At 40.2% G+C, this 16,518-nt stretch overlaps 2 protein-coding genes across 4 annotated transcripts in view; one reads left to right on the forward strand and one right to left on the reverse strand.

The window, feature by feature from the left end:
* Window positions 1-59: 59 nt before the first annotated feature.
* On the forward strand, window positions 60-12,603 carry GSS (glutathione synthetase). 2 transcript variants are annotated; one of them, XM_081196416.1, is made up of 13 exons: window positions 60-197; window positions 2,544-2,701; window positions 3,686-3,831; window positions 4,460-4,535; window positions 4,995-5,134; window positions 6,361-6,477; window positions 7,334-7,414; window positions 8,003-8,080; window positions 8,810-8,876; window positions 9,794-9,988; window positions 10,303-10,384; window positions 10,898-11,087; window positions 12,155-12,603. In XM_081196416.1, exons 2-13 carry the CDS (start codon window positions 2,573-2,575, stop codon window positions 12,276-12,278), a joined length of 1,425 nt encoding a protein of 474 aa, XP_081052542.1. In that variant the 5' UTR covers window positions 60-197; window positions 2,544-2,572; the 3' UTR covers window positions 12,279-12,603. The 2 variants fall into 2 exon arrangements, with proteins under 2 accessions (XP_081052542.1, XP_081052543.1); XM_081196417.1 differs by lacking the exon at window positions 60-197 and adding an exon at window positions 367-610.
* Window positions 12,604-13,999: 1,396 nt separating this feature from the next.
* Window positions 14,000-16,518, reverse strand: part of ACSS2 (acyl-CoA synthetase short chain family member 2) — a 56,668-nt gene continuing 54,149 nt past the window's right edge. For both annotated transcript variants that reach the window (XM_081196189.1, XM_081196190.1), the window contains one exon: window positions 14,000-16,042. In XM_081196189.1, coding sequence (XP_081052315.1) covers window positions 15,915-16,042 — 128 coding nt within the window. In that variant the 3' untranslated portion in view covers window positions 14,000-15,914. The remainder of the gene's footprint in view (window positions 16,043-16,518) is intronic.

A 16,518-nucleotide genomic window follows, 5' to 3' on the forward strand; every position in this document is an offset into this window, starting at 1 on the left:
ATTGGCTCCGCCTCCCGTTTCTCCTTGCAGTTTTCCAACGCGATTGGGTGAGGCTCCTGCCAATCAGCAGGAAAGGGCGAGTCGGCTTCTCGATAGGCTGGCGGGGTAGCCAATCTGTGAGAGGGCCATCTGATTCTTAGCGCCTGAAGAGTAGAGCGCTCTCGGTTGGGGACTTTCACTCGAGTGACTGACTCCAGGTACCCGGATTTAAAAATAGAGGGAGGGGGGAGGGTCTCCGTCATCGTGCTACCTCCAACGGTTGCATAGGCAGTTGAAATGTGAGGAGGCGGGTGTGGTCGGGGCGAGGGAGCGGGAGGGGAGAGCTTCTTGAGGGGGCGATGGGGGTCCTCGGACTCGCTCGCCTCTGCCCTGCCGCGTTGGAGCCGGGAAGCGGGAGCGCCGAGGGCAAAGTGGTGCCAACCCACCCGCTGTCTCCCCGAACGACGAGAAGTTGTGGTGGTTGTTGGGGTGGGGATTAAAGGCAGAATAGTTTTATTCCCGTTTAATTAATTATGGAGGGCGAAATGTTTGGGGGCTAATCCTTACTTGAAGGACTAGGAGTGGCAGAAGTGGCCTGGGGCTAACGATGTACAATGCCCAGGAGGCAAAGGTTAGTATTCAGAGGCAAACATGGGCCACATGCGCCCCATAGAAAGGGGGGCGAGAACAAGCTGTCAGGCTGTTTTATGAAGGAAGAGTGGTGGTGGTGGGGGAGACAGAGAGCATTTTGTATCACTGGGGCATCTAGTCTGAAATATGAAGGCTGTTTACATGCATACACAGAGATTTTCTCCAACTGCACAATCATTTTTATACTAACGTGCTGGAGTTGGGTTGGGTTGTGAATGACTCAGCATTTGCTTCCTTGTGTTTGCCGTGGGAGAGTCCCCCCCCCACTTCCCTTAAGTCTCCCACTACCTCAGTGATTTGGTACATTGATTAAAATAATCCAGAACTAATATTTTAAAGAAAGTTTGAATTTTATCTGGTTGCATTGAATTTCACTACGGTTTTGTTATCATTCTTTCTTTGCACTACCTTTGTGACACACAAGGAGAATGCCTTATGGAATGTCCATAGACGTCCAGCTTTTTCCCAGCGTGTGGTGTAAAAAATGTGCCTAAATGTGTATGTACTTAAAGAGCTGCTCTCTTGGTGGTTCAACCTGAGCAATTTAAGTGAAAGGGTGGGTGTGCATGTGACAAGTATATGTGATCTAGGAGAGTTTTAAATTGCTTACTTAAAAAGGCTGGAAAATGTCGTAGTCATTATGACTATTACAGCTAAACAGCCTTTTTCAGTATGGCTTTGTGTACAGGTTTTCTCTTGAACAAGCTACTGTATTGTCATAAGCCTGAGTTTGTTTAGAGTTTAAAGCATGCGAGTTCTGTTTTGACATGAAGAGTTGAGATCCATATCCTTAGGGATTAATTATTCTACTTGTTGGTACCTGAAATCATACCTCACTGTTAATGGACCACAGCCCTGCCCAAGAGGTACAACTGCCAGATGCACTTTGGAGCTACATTTAAAATGCTCAGAAACTGACAGATTCCTCTAACACAAATGAATACTTCAATCAATGCAGTTTATCCTAATATGACTAACTAACCTGTCTAATATGTGCAAACATAGATACCACATTGCATTCTGGGAGCTCATCCTCACAGTGTTGACTGCTGGATTCAGGTTATGCAGACAGTCAGGGAGTTGTTACAAAAGGACAGTGTGATAAATTGATGACAGTGTGACATTTGTTTTGCAGCTTTGTTCACACAAATGAACAGCAGAGAGTGAAGCTGCACTTTATGTACATTCTGCGGTTGTGGGGTGCAGGGGAAATGATACATACCTTCACCATTTTAATTTCTAGCCTGTCCATTATTTCATTAGAAAAATACATATTGTAACAAAGGAAAATAAAATTTATATGTTTATATGCAGCATTTGCATGCTACCCCATAATACAAAGTTATCTGTGCAGCTTGCAATAAATAAAACAAAACATGAAAACATTTATTCTGTCTTGATTTTATGCAACAAAAATGGAGATGCTTCTTTATTGTGCCACTCCCTGTCATTCCAGATCTGCCCTCAAAACAGATTTAGGGGATGGAGAGGAGAAAGTCCCATTGTGAAAGCAGAAGTTGTTACACTTGCACAAAGGGCTACATATTGCTTCATTAAATCTAGATGATTATTTAGCTTGTATCCAGGGCTGGTTCTGCCATGGAGTAGGGTAAGAAGCCTGCTGCAGCCAGCACCATTTGTTTATTAAATTTATATCCCTCCCTCCCAATGAGCTCAGGGTGGCAGTGAAGGGCAGATAGTTGATGAAGGCAGAAAACACTGTCTGAATGGTAAAGTAAGATTTCTTTAAAAGTTTTCACCCTAATAGGGGGCTCTACTTCAGGCAGAAAAATCATTGGACCGTACTGCTTCTCTAGGATTCCATTACCATAAATTTCTGAAACTGTTTTTTTCTTCCACCTTCAAATGTTGGGTTCCCCTGCCTTATGGTAATTATTTTTAAATGCTTTCAGATTTATTCTCTGCTGCCTCAGCCTTCACAATGACTGCCCCTTGGAAAGACATTTTGTGTAATGTCCAGCTCATTCAGTATGTGGCACCAATTGCAGTGGATTCGGCACTACTTGAAGGTGTTCTCATGAGGACCAAAGATGACCCCAATGCATCTGATGTAAGCTTAAAACTAGATTTCATGATCCAACACCCATGGAAGGAAGATGGTAAAACTTGGGAAAAAAATCCCAGTGACAACATAGTCGGCATGTTGTTAGGGAAGGGGAAAGCTTTGGGATTCTAAAGTGGGGCTAGTTCTCACCAGGATGCACTGTCCATTTGTGACATTAGCCATACCAGACTTTTTTTTACATCCTAGCCTTATGCTGCCATGACAGTTTGCTACTTTCACCCATAAAATAGTCCATTTTCCCCTTCACTGGAGCACCATGCAGTATGAACTGGGCAGGCACATGGGGAGATTGCTGCTGGTTCATTGCATGTATCACACAATTCACATAAAGCTGGCTCTGCATTGTCATGTATACAGTTGTGTGGATAAACAGCTTTGTCAGTCAGTGTGTTTATCCTTCACTGTGTCCCCATCCCTTCATTATGTCTGTGCTAATGTTCACATGTGTATTGCCAACATTTATAGTCCCAACTAGCAGACGCCTGCAACACACGGTCACTTTGCTAATGTTCATTGTAGGCACTATCCAGCTCACACTAACCTTTCTTCATGCAGTGAACATAACTGGAGAAATTCAGTAGTGTGAACTGACCCTTGCCATTTTGCCCTAGCTTTCCTCCACGTGAGGGTATATTTGTAATTAATATTATATAGAGGAATCTGGCTGTGTGAACTTGCGCAATGCAAGTAGGCCAGTCAGTGTGTTGCATGGAGCGAAAGGGAACTCTTCACTCCCATTTCCTTTACCTTATCCTTTGTAGCTCTTAGGTGGCTCTCCTCCCTGCTCCTACATCTCCTTATCTCACCGCACCCCAGATTACTGCAGGTATAGTTCCATTCTAGTACTGTTGTATTGTATCCCCTATATTCATCCTGTATGTTCCCAAGTTTTAAAAGGGCTTAACCTGATTTGTTACTGGAAGGAAGTGGTAGTTCTTGACACGTTCATTTTTAAACATTTGTCATTAGGTGGTGAATTATGCTCCCTTTACACTGCTCCCATCTGCAGTACCAAGCAGTCTACTTGAGCAAGCCTATTCAGTTCAACAAGACTTTAACCTGCTGGTAGATGAAGTTAGCCAGAACACAGAATTTCTGGAACGCACTCTTGCAAGGTACATATTACGTATTAGGAAAAAAGAACTTTGAATTTAAACTTCCTTAATCTTGGATATACTTCTGATTTGTACTAAGGTTAGTTTAGTTTCAACCCAATGTTCCTAAATGTCTCATAATCATTAACTCCCTTGCCTGTTAGCCTGATTGGCAGTTGGCTAATTGAAGAGGAAAGGTTAGAGAACAACTAAAGCTTTCTTTTACAACGCATGTTTTTGTTCTGTGTGAACACAAGCTTTGTGAAATCTGACACATGATTCCAAGACTGCTAGTTTCCTCCCCCTCCCCCTTGGGAAAGGTTTTCAGGAGGCAAAATTTTCATCCTTAGGTAAAGCCTCACCAGCTGTTTTTTAGATTGTCAGACAGCTATTCAAGGCACAAGAGGTCTTTAAACATTTATGTAGACATAAGCCCTCCTGATTTCATAGAACTAGCATCTTTCATGTAATATGTTCAGAGCTGGGGTATAACATGAAATCATCTTGCCATTATTGCTAAGGCCACAATTCACGGGCTTGACAAAGAAGTATTAACGTCAAATGGTTTTACATAAAAGATTGTAATGATAATTTCCTTGTTTTGTCACAGCAGGCTTGAGTACTAAAGATTTGTTTTCTCTCCTCTTAGTACTGTCAAAGTAGATGACTTTACAGCTCAGCTTTTCAAAATCTACAAGCAAGTTTTGAAAGAAGGAATAACTCAGGTATTCCATGATAATATATGATTTAATATGTTTGGTTTTTTAGTGTTTTTAATAGTTGTTTGAAACTGTATTTTACTAATAATTGTATTAATTCTCTTTGTAAACGGCTTTGAGGGTTGTTTGTTTACAATCAAACAGTGTCTATTTTTTGTTTAAATAAATAATATGGTAGTTGCACAGTAATCAAATATGATGTTTTTTAACTGTCAAAATATTATTATTATTATTTATTTATTTTATTATTAAAATTGTATACCATCCATCGCAGGATGGTTCACAGCATAAAAACAAAATATAAAAACATTAAATGCATAATAAAAACAAAAACAAAACAAAACAAAACACCACCACCTCCCCCATAAGATGTTTTTAGCTCAGTTGGCACTTGACAGATAATGTATAGAATCCTCTTTGGAATGGTGGCTGCTCTATTTCTTGCTTCTTTTTTGCCTTGTCCAGTCTGTGTTTTTAGGAATTAATCGCTCTGATTACATGTTTGACTATGGTGCAGAAGGCACTCCAGCTCTAAAGCAAATAGAAATAAACACTATTGCTGCCAGCTTTGGAGGCCTCACATCTAGAACCACTGCGGTGCATCGGTAAGGACTTCCAGACTGTGTATCTTTCTGTGTGTGTTTTCAGCAAAACAACTTCTAGCTGGCTTATAGATGGTCCTTCATGTCTTATCCTTTCACCAAGGCTGTGTATAATTCTGCTGTGCTGGTGAGGTACAAAGAGCTAGACAAGATGCTAAAGGCCTACCCCCTCACCTACTGCTCATTCTTCCCTTATTTAGCTTTTGAGACTACCTGGCAATGTCTGCCCATGTTACAGAAGCCACTTTAAAATTAGCATAGCAAACCAATACCCTGATTTGCTGTGCTGGGGGGCGTTTGGATGAGGCAGATGCGTATCTCCACCCAGTTCTGCCTGGCTCCACAGGCCAATGCCTTTGCCCAGATGAGAGGCAAAAGCTACTATTGGCAGTATCCTTACAGGCAGTAGCCAACAGAAACCCCTGCAATGGGCCGAGTTAGGCTAGCACAATATGTGTGTGATCTTGAACTGAGCCTGCTGCTCTTGTGTGATGCCAATGTATCTTATCTAGGCCTCTTTGTTGCACCAGCCTAGGAGGTAATCTAGCATCTAGCATTTCCACCTTCCTTTCTGAGAATCACAAGCAGTAGCATTGTAGATGTGACTCTCAGTGAGTCTTGTCACAGCTGGCCATCACAACCTCAGGTGACTTATTTATTATGAAAAATGAAATCTGAGGTTCTCACGATATTGAATTCTGATCCCAATTCTGATTTTTGCACTTGGGCAGTGCAATCAGAGAAGACACAGTAGCATGTTGTGTCCTTTTGGAAAAGCTTTGTCTGTTATATATAGCTTTCAGGAATCTATTGTCAAGTGCAAAATTAATTTATAGTACCTGGGAACATGCATAACTTGATTTCCTCTTTCACGATGGGACAGTCCCCCCATGTATTCCCCCAAATCTGTTCCAGGGTTTCCCGCAGCCCTCTGCAGCAAATTTGGGGAAGGGAGGGGCACAAGGGGGAGGAGAGGTGGAGAAAGTCTTATTTTTCAAGTGGAAATCCTTGCACTGAAAGGACGCATTAGCTGGATTACTTCGCCATGACTTTACTGTCAACTACTGGGCTTACATATATTTGGCATGCAAAAGTAACTTTGTACACACGTGCACCATTCATAAAGGATGGTTGGCATTTGTACTTTACATCTCAATTGGTTGGCTCTTCAATTGCAGCTGTGTACAGTGAATTGTTGTGTGACTTTTCTATATGCATCCCAATTGCAGGCATGTGTTGAACATTCTAGGGAAATCTAAGGAAGCCTCAAAATTACTGACCAATAATCCAGCCAAAGGGATTGCCACGGGCATTGCAAAAGCTTGGGAACTCTACGGCTCAGACAGGTAGGGGAAGAGAACTGCAAGCTCTACATAGCTATGATTGTTGTTCATCTGCATGAAATATGCTCTGTTACTTCTTGTTTTCACAAACAAGAAAATGCAAATAAGCCCTCTGTCTCCATCTTATAGAATATTGAAGGAAGTGTATGATAGGAATAGGCACATGAAGGAAAACTGGGAAAGAGAATTTTATCTTCCTATGCAGTAGGTTTTCATTCCCTTCTTTAGGGGGACAACAACATTCCTGTATGTTATGGAAGACACCTCCTTTGAAATGTCTCTTGGCATAGATGGAAAAACTGGTCTCAGGGCCACTACCTGCAAAACAATGCTGGCAGTAGTGGGGGGTTTTCTTCACTGAACCAGGAGGGCCTGTTTATAGACCTTTCTCTCCCCAGCTAGATAAATCAACTGGAGCTGTTTTACATATAATTCTACTGTTTAATTACTTGTTTAACCCACTTCCTCTTATAGGGTAGGACCACAAAGCTAGTATAACTATTTGAAGGAAGACCCTAGCTGTTGGATGCATGGATTATTAGGAAACCTTTCAGATGTTAAACTATAAATTCCTTATTATGGATATCTCCCCTTATTGTATCTGTTTGATTCTTTGTATAATTGTCATATACATGCCCAAATATGTAGAAGAAAGGCGTAGAAACAGCAGGGAGTGGCAAATGTACAGTATAAAGCAGCACTCTATTGTGCCTTCCTGCAAGTATTATCTGGCACTGTAGTTTTGGCCTGTTGTAGAAGTTTTCAGTACAGCTGCTGTAAATAGTAAGTAAGAAGCACAAAAATATATTTTTAAATGAGGAAACTTAGTATATTGATATATGTTCTGTTTTTGTTTCAGAGCAGTGGTAATGTTCCTAGTTGAAGAGGCTCAGAGGAATATTTTTGACCAACGCTGTGTAGAAAATGAACTTTGGATGAGGTAATTTTTTCCCTCTAATAAGATGAAGTGTTTCATGTAATGCCATTTAATTAGTCCTGTGAAATCTGGTCTTACTTACATCATTCCTGCTTAATGACATTTTTTTTGGCTCTGCTAAATAATACTTTTTAAAGATAAATTCATTACACTTTTAAGGTGCAAAAAGACACTTGTCCTAGTAAAACCTAATGACACGATTTAGCATTTAACTCTCCTATTATAATTAACAGGACCTGAAGGGTTTAAAACTGCAATCTGATACCCACTGACCTCCGAGTAAGCCCCACTGAAATTAATGGGACATACTTCAGAGTAGACATCCTCTGTGCTATAACAGGCTGGATTGTTCTTTGTGTGATACCTCACTGCAGAAAGGTTCTGTGACAAAAGTGGGCTCTTCAATACTGTTAGAAGTTCAATGCATATTGTATATAGCTACATTATCTTTTCCTAACTAAGCTTTAAAATACAGTGCAGGATTTATAACATGAACATATATAAAGCTAATCTCATAATGCAATTGTGACTTACTCCCAGGTAATTGTGTATAGGACTTTAGCCTTAATATTTCTTGTCTGTTTCCTAAAGGAATATCCGGGTGATCCGAAGAAGATTTAAAGATGTGTTTGAAAAAGCGTCTTTGGACAATGACAAGAGATTGCATATGTAAGTATAGTGAGCACACAAACTTTAGCTTAATGTGTGGATAGCCCATATGTGGTTTCAAGGAGGATTTCACGCTGTAGTTTTGGCATGTGTAAGAAATAACACAGGCTGATGTTGGGAGTGCTAATAAGTCCACTTTGATATGCTTATTGTTGTTGTTTAGTTGTTTAGTCGTGTCCAACTCTTCGCGACCTCATGGACCAGAGCACGCCAGGCACTCCTGTCTTCCACTGCCTCCCGCAGTTTGCATAATAAACTGCATCTTGGGTTGTTATGTAAACATTAAGTATCTGCTATGTTTCCGGGGTTTTAATGAAGACTCTTATTTTCATTAATGTTGCTGTTAATAAAACAAGTGTGTTCAGATTGTCAAGATTCAGGTCATGCTACTCGTTTGGAAACTCCATTGCTATGCAGTTCTTACATGTTCAGTTATGTACTACTGATATACAACTTAAAACATGGAAAGTTGCTATATAGAATTCACCAAAGAACTCTGAAAGGAACTAATATTTGTATCCATAAGCAGAGAGATTGTGATCTATTGATCCACTAGGTAATTTATTTCAAAGCTTTCTTTTGTAAGTCCCTTCTTGCAGGATTAGAAACAATTCATAAATGGAACAGAATCCTACATCTGTAGAATGTACTGTATATAATATTTTAATCTTGTGTGTGAGAGAGCCATGTTGAAGGAACTACTGATTGTTTTCCTTATCTTTATTTCAGAGATGGGGAGGAAGTTGCAGTGGTGTACTATAGAGAAGGTTACGTGCCAAAGAATTATAACAAACAGGTTCGTATTACTGGGTAATACCCAGCTAAGTCATACTCTGAGTGGACCCACTGAAACAATTAAGTCCATTGATTGCAATGGGTCTACTCTAATTGACATTGAATATCATCCACTGTCTTGAAATCTTGAGTGCAAGCTCTGCGGCACTGTAAGTGACATTATCCTTGGCACAGTTGGACCCCAAATATGAATTCAGTGCATGTGTAATTCTTTAGTTGTTTGGTAATCACCTGGGGAATTCTGAATACATTCTATCAAACAGCTAATTCTAGAAGTAGTTCAGCCAATTTCCCAAGACATCTAGCTGGTGGAAGTGATATCTTAACCTGTTCCGTGCTGAGAGACTGGTGGCTTGTTTGCCTCAATATGCCATCTAAATCTACATATTTTTAAAATGAGGTTTCCAGTTGAATTGGCAGGTTACTTCAGAGCTTAATAGTCATGGTGCTTTTAGCTGACTTGCTATATGCAGGCTTGTGGCTATCATGGGTAAATAGAAATGTTTTCTAGCCACGTATTCAGTTTGAGCTCTGAAAATATCAGTTTTTGCTAGGTTTTGTTGTGCCTTGAGTAGCAGTGGCGTGTGTATCTGCATACAATTATATCATTCTTACCAATGCCACCCTTCCAAGGGGTCATGAGGAGGGACCCAGCCGCTTAGGGTTCCTCCACTGGATCCTAGGTTTGCCTCTTGGGGTGATTCTCTGAATGGCTTGGAAGGAGGTGTGTGGAGCTGCAAGGCTAAATATGAAAACCCCCTCTGCAAGCAGAAGATGGTACTTTGGATCCCAGTTAGTGTCAACCTCTGCACCTACCCATGTATTTGAATGCATAAAACTCCCAATTTTGAAATATTAAACAATACATGTTATATAGAACCTTGATTGAAATTATCTTTTTTTCTGTTTTTGTGAAAGAACTGGGAGGCACGGTTGCTGTTGGAAAGATCTAGAGCAGTTAAGTGCCCTGATATTGCTACACAGCTTGCTGGGACCAAAAAAGTTCAGCAGGAGCTGAGCCGACCAGGAACACTGGAAAAATTACTGCCAAATAAACCAGAAGCAGTGGCTCGATTGAGAGCAACATTCACTGGCCTTTATTCTATGGAGATGGTAAGTAGTAATGCGTAGAGGGATACGTACACCGCCTTGAACTGGATGTATGCAGCACAGTACAACATCTGAGGAGATTGTTGTGATGAATATGTTCTTATAGTCTTCATACATTGTGAAATCTGTTTTGTCAAGAATTTTATTTGTTAGGCAATAGAACTTAGTTAAAGCCAAAGTTGTAAAAAAAATATATGCAAAACTCGTGCTGTGTGTGTGTGTGTGTGTGTGTGTGTGAGTGAGAGAGAGAGAGAGAGAGAGAGAGAGAGAGAGAGTATGTATGTGTATATATCTCCCCTTTCTCCTCCTGCTTGCAGGATGAAGAAGGTGATAAGATAATTGCCATGGCTATCGCTGACCCAGACCGCTTTGTGTTAAAGCCACAACGTGAGGGAGGAGGTCAGTAACTGGTTCTCTTTGTGTATGATGAGTCAACAGCCTGGTTCAAGGATCAGGACTTATCTGTATGCACACACCTTTTAAATAATTGTGTAAGAACAAAAGTAGCTTATTAGGGACAAATTGTCTTCCCTGATGCTGTAGCAAATAATTCTGTAGTGCTTTCTTCCAGTACTGTACTGCATATCTAAACTGAAATTTAAACTTAGTAGGAAAAAAGGTTACAAGCAATTTAGCTGATGAAACAAAATGTTGTGGAAGCATTATCTAAGCATATTCTTCACATTTTGGATCAGCATCATTTCTCCCCAACCAACCACACACACACCATGAATTAGCTGATGGTTCAAGCCCACTGGCTTGCTTACCACTTACACTGCTGCCAGTCATCGGTGATTGCTTTTCTTCACGTTCTGTACATGCTGGGGTGGCTACAGGGACCCAACACACAACTTCATCCACCAGCTACTCCAGCTCTAGTGAATTCATTTTACCTGCTGCTGTGTTTGTCAGGGAACAACCTCTATGGTGAAGAGCTCAAGCAGGTTCTAGAGAAAATTAAAGACAGTCCAGAAAGGACCTCCTACATTCTCATGGACAAGATAAAGCCTCTCCCTGCACTGAATTATTTACTGAGGGCTCACAGTCCACTGAAAGTATCAGAATGTGTATCTGAATTGGGAATTTTTGGAGTCTACATCAGGTGAGAAAGTAACATTACTTACTGGGTCTGTGCCTTTGCTTTTAATAGTTTTATATTCCTATGCATAGCATTGGTTAGTACTGGGCTAAATAATGTGCCACTGGACAGGAACTCTGGAGCAGTGGAAGTGTTACAGAGCTCATTGGTGGTACTTTCTGTATCCATAGCATGTGTTCCAGGCGCAATCTGTAGCATCTCCAAAGTAGTGCTGTGGGAGAAAAAATACAGCACTTTTGTCAGTGAGGGTGTCTATTATACAAGAAGTATTCAAGCACATGTTGGAACCTTAGGTACAATTAAAGTGGTTTAAAGAGCTCTGTTGCCTAGCACAACAAATCTGCTTTATAAAAACACTTCTGTTTTCAGAAGACATGGAGAAATGCATTGGCTTACGGGAATATGCGTAAGTCAGTGGAATGGACTTTCTCGGAAGGAGGTGGACTCTTCTTCATTGGAGGTTTTTAAGGAAAGGTTGGATGGCCATCTGTCAGGGATGCTTTAGTTGAGATTCCTGCATTGCAGGGGGTTGGACTAGATGACCCTTGGGGTCCCTTCCAACTCTGATTCTGTGTTAGCATGAATGCAGGCCAAATTCTCAGTTGTGTACCTGCTCTGCCAACAAATCAAAATGAATAATCAGTAAAGAGCAGATATAATCCAACCTCTGGGTATGCAAATTGGATGAGTGCTCAATAAACAGGTCTCTGGAGGGGCCAATGATCTTATGCAATATAAAGCAGCCTCCTACGTTTTTATTACTATGGCAGCAATATAATTAATGACAATAGTGTAACACACACATTGCTTAGTAGGTGGTGTGTGGGTGTATATAGAGGCCATTAGGTGCATCTATTCTAAAGCAGATACTAATTGTGCCTGCTGAAATGGTTATTGTGCATGCATAATTCTGTAAGAGTCGTAATACTCTTAAGTCAGTATGCATATATAAACACTGGTAAACTGTACATCAAGCAGGCACTGTTAACTAAGCAGGAGTTTGGTGAGACTGCAGAGTCAAAACTGTTACTATATGAATTTAATTAGTCCTTTTGATTTTTCTCTTGCAGACTGGGTCAGGATCTTGTGGTGAACAAGCATGTTGGCCATCTCTTGCGAACAAAGGCTGTTGAACATGCAGATGGCGGAGTAGCAGCTGGAGTGGCTGTTCTGGATACTCCCTATGTGATATGAAAACAGAATACCTCATCACTGACATCATCCTCACTGTGCTTAAAATAAGAGACATTCTCTTTTAGGGCATGATTGCCAACGGGCGGACATGACAATCAGATTGATACTGGAAGCCCTCCTCTCACCAGTGACCCCAAGATACAAAGCAGGCAGAGTTGCACTGCTTCTTCCTGGTCTCAAGAAAATACTGGATTCCAGTTGACTTTCTTTGACAATTTCCTGTTTGAAGCACCCTTAGCATGCTTCTCACAGACTTCATGCCCTTTTACTGTACTGTGACCATGGACAATCTGTTGATGTTCTAATCAGGCATTTCCTGAGACAGCACTATACAAGCTGCATGCACCTTCAAGGGCGTGGTAGCAAAATAGTGTATTATCTTGATCTCTTCTGCATTGGCGAGGGTTACTCTTCTGAGCATAAGATGCTGTGCAACACTTCCTGCTTTCTGCTACGTTCTTGTTTGAGAGGAATACATCACAAAGGAAAAACTGCATGCAAGGTCACAGAACAATGAACAAACATTATGATATGGCACAGGAAAAAGGGGACACAGTAGGAAAGGAAAAGAAAACCCCCAGACAAGAGTTGATTTTATTTCAATGCTCCTGGACCCCTCCTGTAACATTTTGAAAAGGCAGAATGTGTATGCTAAAGGAAGAGGGTTAAGAAAAGGAAGGTGAGCTCTTGGGAAACAGATTTCAGAGACAAACAACGGTAATAAGAATGTCCTGTGATATAAGTTGTAAGGATCTCAGATTTTATTTCAGCTGAAATAACTGGTTGATCAATCTGGTCTATCCTATGCTACTTTGGTGAGTAATATCCAGTAGTCACATAATATAGTATGCTCAGAATCTGAACATATTTATTTTTGAAGAATACACTTGTGTTCAACATGCTATCTGCTGATTTTTTTGAAAGAAGCAGAAGTTAATCATGTTAAAGTTTTCAAACATTTTGAAACTATGGAAGATGTCTGCTCACCAAAACAAAACCCTGAGCATTAACAATTGGAATATACTCACCTACAAAACCAAGCTATGTGCCATTTTAAGATAGGGGAAATTTAATGAAGTCAGATAAATTACTTTGAAACAGCATATCAATATTGTTTTTAAAAGATGGGGTTTATACAGCTGGGATGGCTTTGGTTTTCTTTCTAAACAGCAGCATCTGAGTTTATACATGGATCTTTCTGGATCAAGGCCTTTGAACCTATTTTTTTAAACTACAAACTTCTTATGCCTAGAAAATATGTCTTTAGAGGAGAGGCTTATAAAATTAACATGTCTTGAGAGCACAGTATTAAGGACCAACAGGAAAAAAGGTAACAATTTAGACATATTTTCTCAGCAATTGTCTAAATGAGTTTTCTAAATAAAAGCACCTTGCTATCTAATGGAAAACAATCAGTGATAAAATTAATGGAGTTTCTTGTCCATGAATTTCAGTGAGTCAGCTCTGAGTTAGATTATCAATTGACAGAAGCCTGTGTTTTTAAAATAATGTTGCCTTAGCTTCGGCAAACTGCATGTAAGGAAAGCACAAGTTTCCAGGCTCTTTCTTTGCGAGGGAAACAGCTCAGAAGCATGCTGGGATTGTTCATCTTGTGCTGAACCACGGCTTTAGGGTTATATCAAAATGAAGCCAAAGTCTGGTCTAGGTTTCAAAATGAAAACCGGGCACTGAATATAAACAAAAAAATCCACAACCAACTGTGACGGCTTTATAGATTTTATTTCTTTGATTTATTTCAGTTAAAAACAATTCTAGCTATTTCCCAACCAAAATTATGTCAGACCAAGATTAAAAGGACTTATTTCATGTTACCAGCACATAGCAAGCCACTGGCTTACCTTTAATGCTGCAGGACATTAGATTAAATATACACCAATGTTGCAGACCACAGACAAGTGCATTTAGAATACTAACAGCAGGTAAGAAATGAGAAAGGTATAACCATGAGTCAAGGTCAGAAAAATGTTAAATTATCAAGCACATGGTTTTCGGGACATGCTTTAATTACATGGGCAAAGAAGACATCTTGGGATACACCATTGTGGCTATCACAGTTAAAGCTTTGATTTCAATTTAAAAAATTGGAGGATGGCATTTTCCAGTTCAGCAGCACTGAAGGATGTGCTAGAATTACATACCCTGACAAAATTTATTGAGACAAGAAGCCTTTCTTTTCATCTACATTTATTAGGGAGTTTGTCTGAGTTGTGGGATCAAATTATTGGGGGGGGGGATCCCAGTTATGTGTCCACATCTGATCTCTACCTAAACTTGATTTGATATCTTTTTCTTTGCTACCTGAATGGTGAAAAACCTAGAATAAGCAAATCCTTAACTGTGATTTTGCTGTATTGTGAACGATGGATATATTCACCCAACCATGAGAAAAGACACTTCTGCATAGTTGTCTGCAGAATGGTCACAGTGTTGTTATGATTATTTGTCCCTCCACAAAAGCAGCAACTCGTATTTGGTCACACATATGCCCATTATTATATCAAGAAATGGAAGCATAAACTGGACTAAATAAAAATTTACCTGGAAACACTTTCCACAAATGCAGCTACGCTTTCCCCAGCCATAGGAAACATAGGTGAGAATCACTGGCTATATCCATTTTCTTCATGTGGTGTCATAGCTGGTCACATGGAAAACCAAGTAACTGAACTGCCCCATGTCACTGAAACTTTGGGTATCACTACAGCACCTGCTTCTCATCCATCCAAGTGAATCCCTACCCATATTCAATTGGTACAGGAATTGCACCAACCAACAGCCACGGAAAATTTATGAACCTCCCTCTAGGATACATCTAGGCACTGAATGCAACTTTTCATTACTACAATTCCCTGAATTTGCTTCCACCTGCAAAAAATTTTGATGCACTGGGAAAATTCAGCTCTGCACACACACATACACAAACGTACTATTAAAATCCAAAACAAATAGATAGCCTTATTCCCTTTTGAGGGGGAAAGTCATTGTCATTAATAGCATGGAAAGTAGTTTTATACAGTTTCAGAGTTGCAGTTTTTCTATAAACTTCGATTTTCCCATGGCATGCAGCCAGAGGATCCAGGATTTTATAAAGAAAGAAAGAAACCTAATGAAAGCTTGATTTCTTAAAAAAAAATTGTTCCAATAATTCTTCCTCAACATGAGGATTACTGTTCAGTTTGTCGGTTCTCAAAGCCTTTAACTACCACTCGGGAGCAAAGCCATCTTTTCACACCAATGCCTACACATTCTAAGCTCTGCCCATTTGCAGCACGTTAAGAGGTAAAAAAATAAAATAAACAATTCATGAAACTAATCCATGAAAATTAAAATGCTAAGTCATTCTGTACGACGTCAATGAGGCTGGAATTTCAGATATGTAGTTTACCGGTCTACAACATAATGCACACAGTTCTCCAGAGGCACAGACAACTAGATCTACAACACAAAAGGACTGGATCTTGGAGCACCAGTTTCTTCTCTTCATTTACAGCATTTTACATTCAGCTCAGCATTGGGCAGCTTCTTCATCTCAAGAGAAACACTGTCATTGTCTCAATGGGGCCATATTCTCACCAAATCCCTGCACTACTGCTGTTTTCTTCTAGAATTGCCTTGCTACAGTATTGTCTCACACCGGTTGCTGAAAAGGTGGTTTATAACTGCTGGATCTGCCACAGTAGAGGTATCTCCCAGCTCCTGGTCATTTTTGGCAATTTTTCTTAATACCCGCCGCATAATTTTACCTGCAAAGAAATGGCAGTGTAACATCAAACTGTACTTGCATTCCAAGAAAAAGATGATTAATGAATGGTATTTAGGCAGTGACGCAGGATTTTAGGACATGCTGTTAAAAATAGGATATACACTGGGATTCTTGACCCCAGATTAGTCTACAAACATAAAATACAATGAATTGAATAAAATTAATAACTTGGGAGTAAAATTCTAAGCAACTTGCCCAAAGACAATAAAGTAATTGAGCTGTAGAGTTGGAAGGAACCCTAAGAGTCATCTAGTCCAATTCCCTACAATACAGGAATCTCAACTAAAGGATCCAAGACAGATGGCCATACAACCAGAACTGAGAGGTACTATTACTTCCCTTGATGAGGGCACTAGACATCTGTTGGTACAGCCTAGAATAGCATTAGCTTTTTTTGCTGCTGCATCACTCTTGACTTGCGCTAAGCTTGTGGTCTATTAAGCCCATGATGATAAA

The sequence above is a fragment of the Podarcis bocagei genome, assembly GCF_964188305.1.
Source record: "Podarcis bocagei genome assembly, chromosome: 5".
NCBI classification, from domain to species: Eukaryota; Metazoa; Chordata; class Lepidosauria; order Squamata; family Lacertidae; genus Podarcis; species Podarcis bocagei.

What these genes read in the sequence shown, in the direction of transcription:
- GSS (XM_081196416.1), top strand. Translation starts at nt 2,573, where the DNA reads ATGACTGCCCCTTGGAAAGACATTTTGTGTAATGTCCAGCTCATTCAG. An exon ending in ATGACCCCAATGCATCTGAT is followed by an intron (nt 2,702 to 3,685) that starts GTAAGCTTAAAA and finishes ATTTGTCATTAG; the next exon opens with GTGGTGAATTATGCTCCCTT. An exon ending in AGAACCACTGCGGTGCATCG is followed by an intron (nt 5,135 to 6,360) that starts GTAAGGACTTCC and finishes TCCCAATTGCAG; the next exon opens with GCATGTGTTGAACATTCTAG.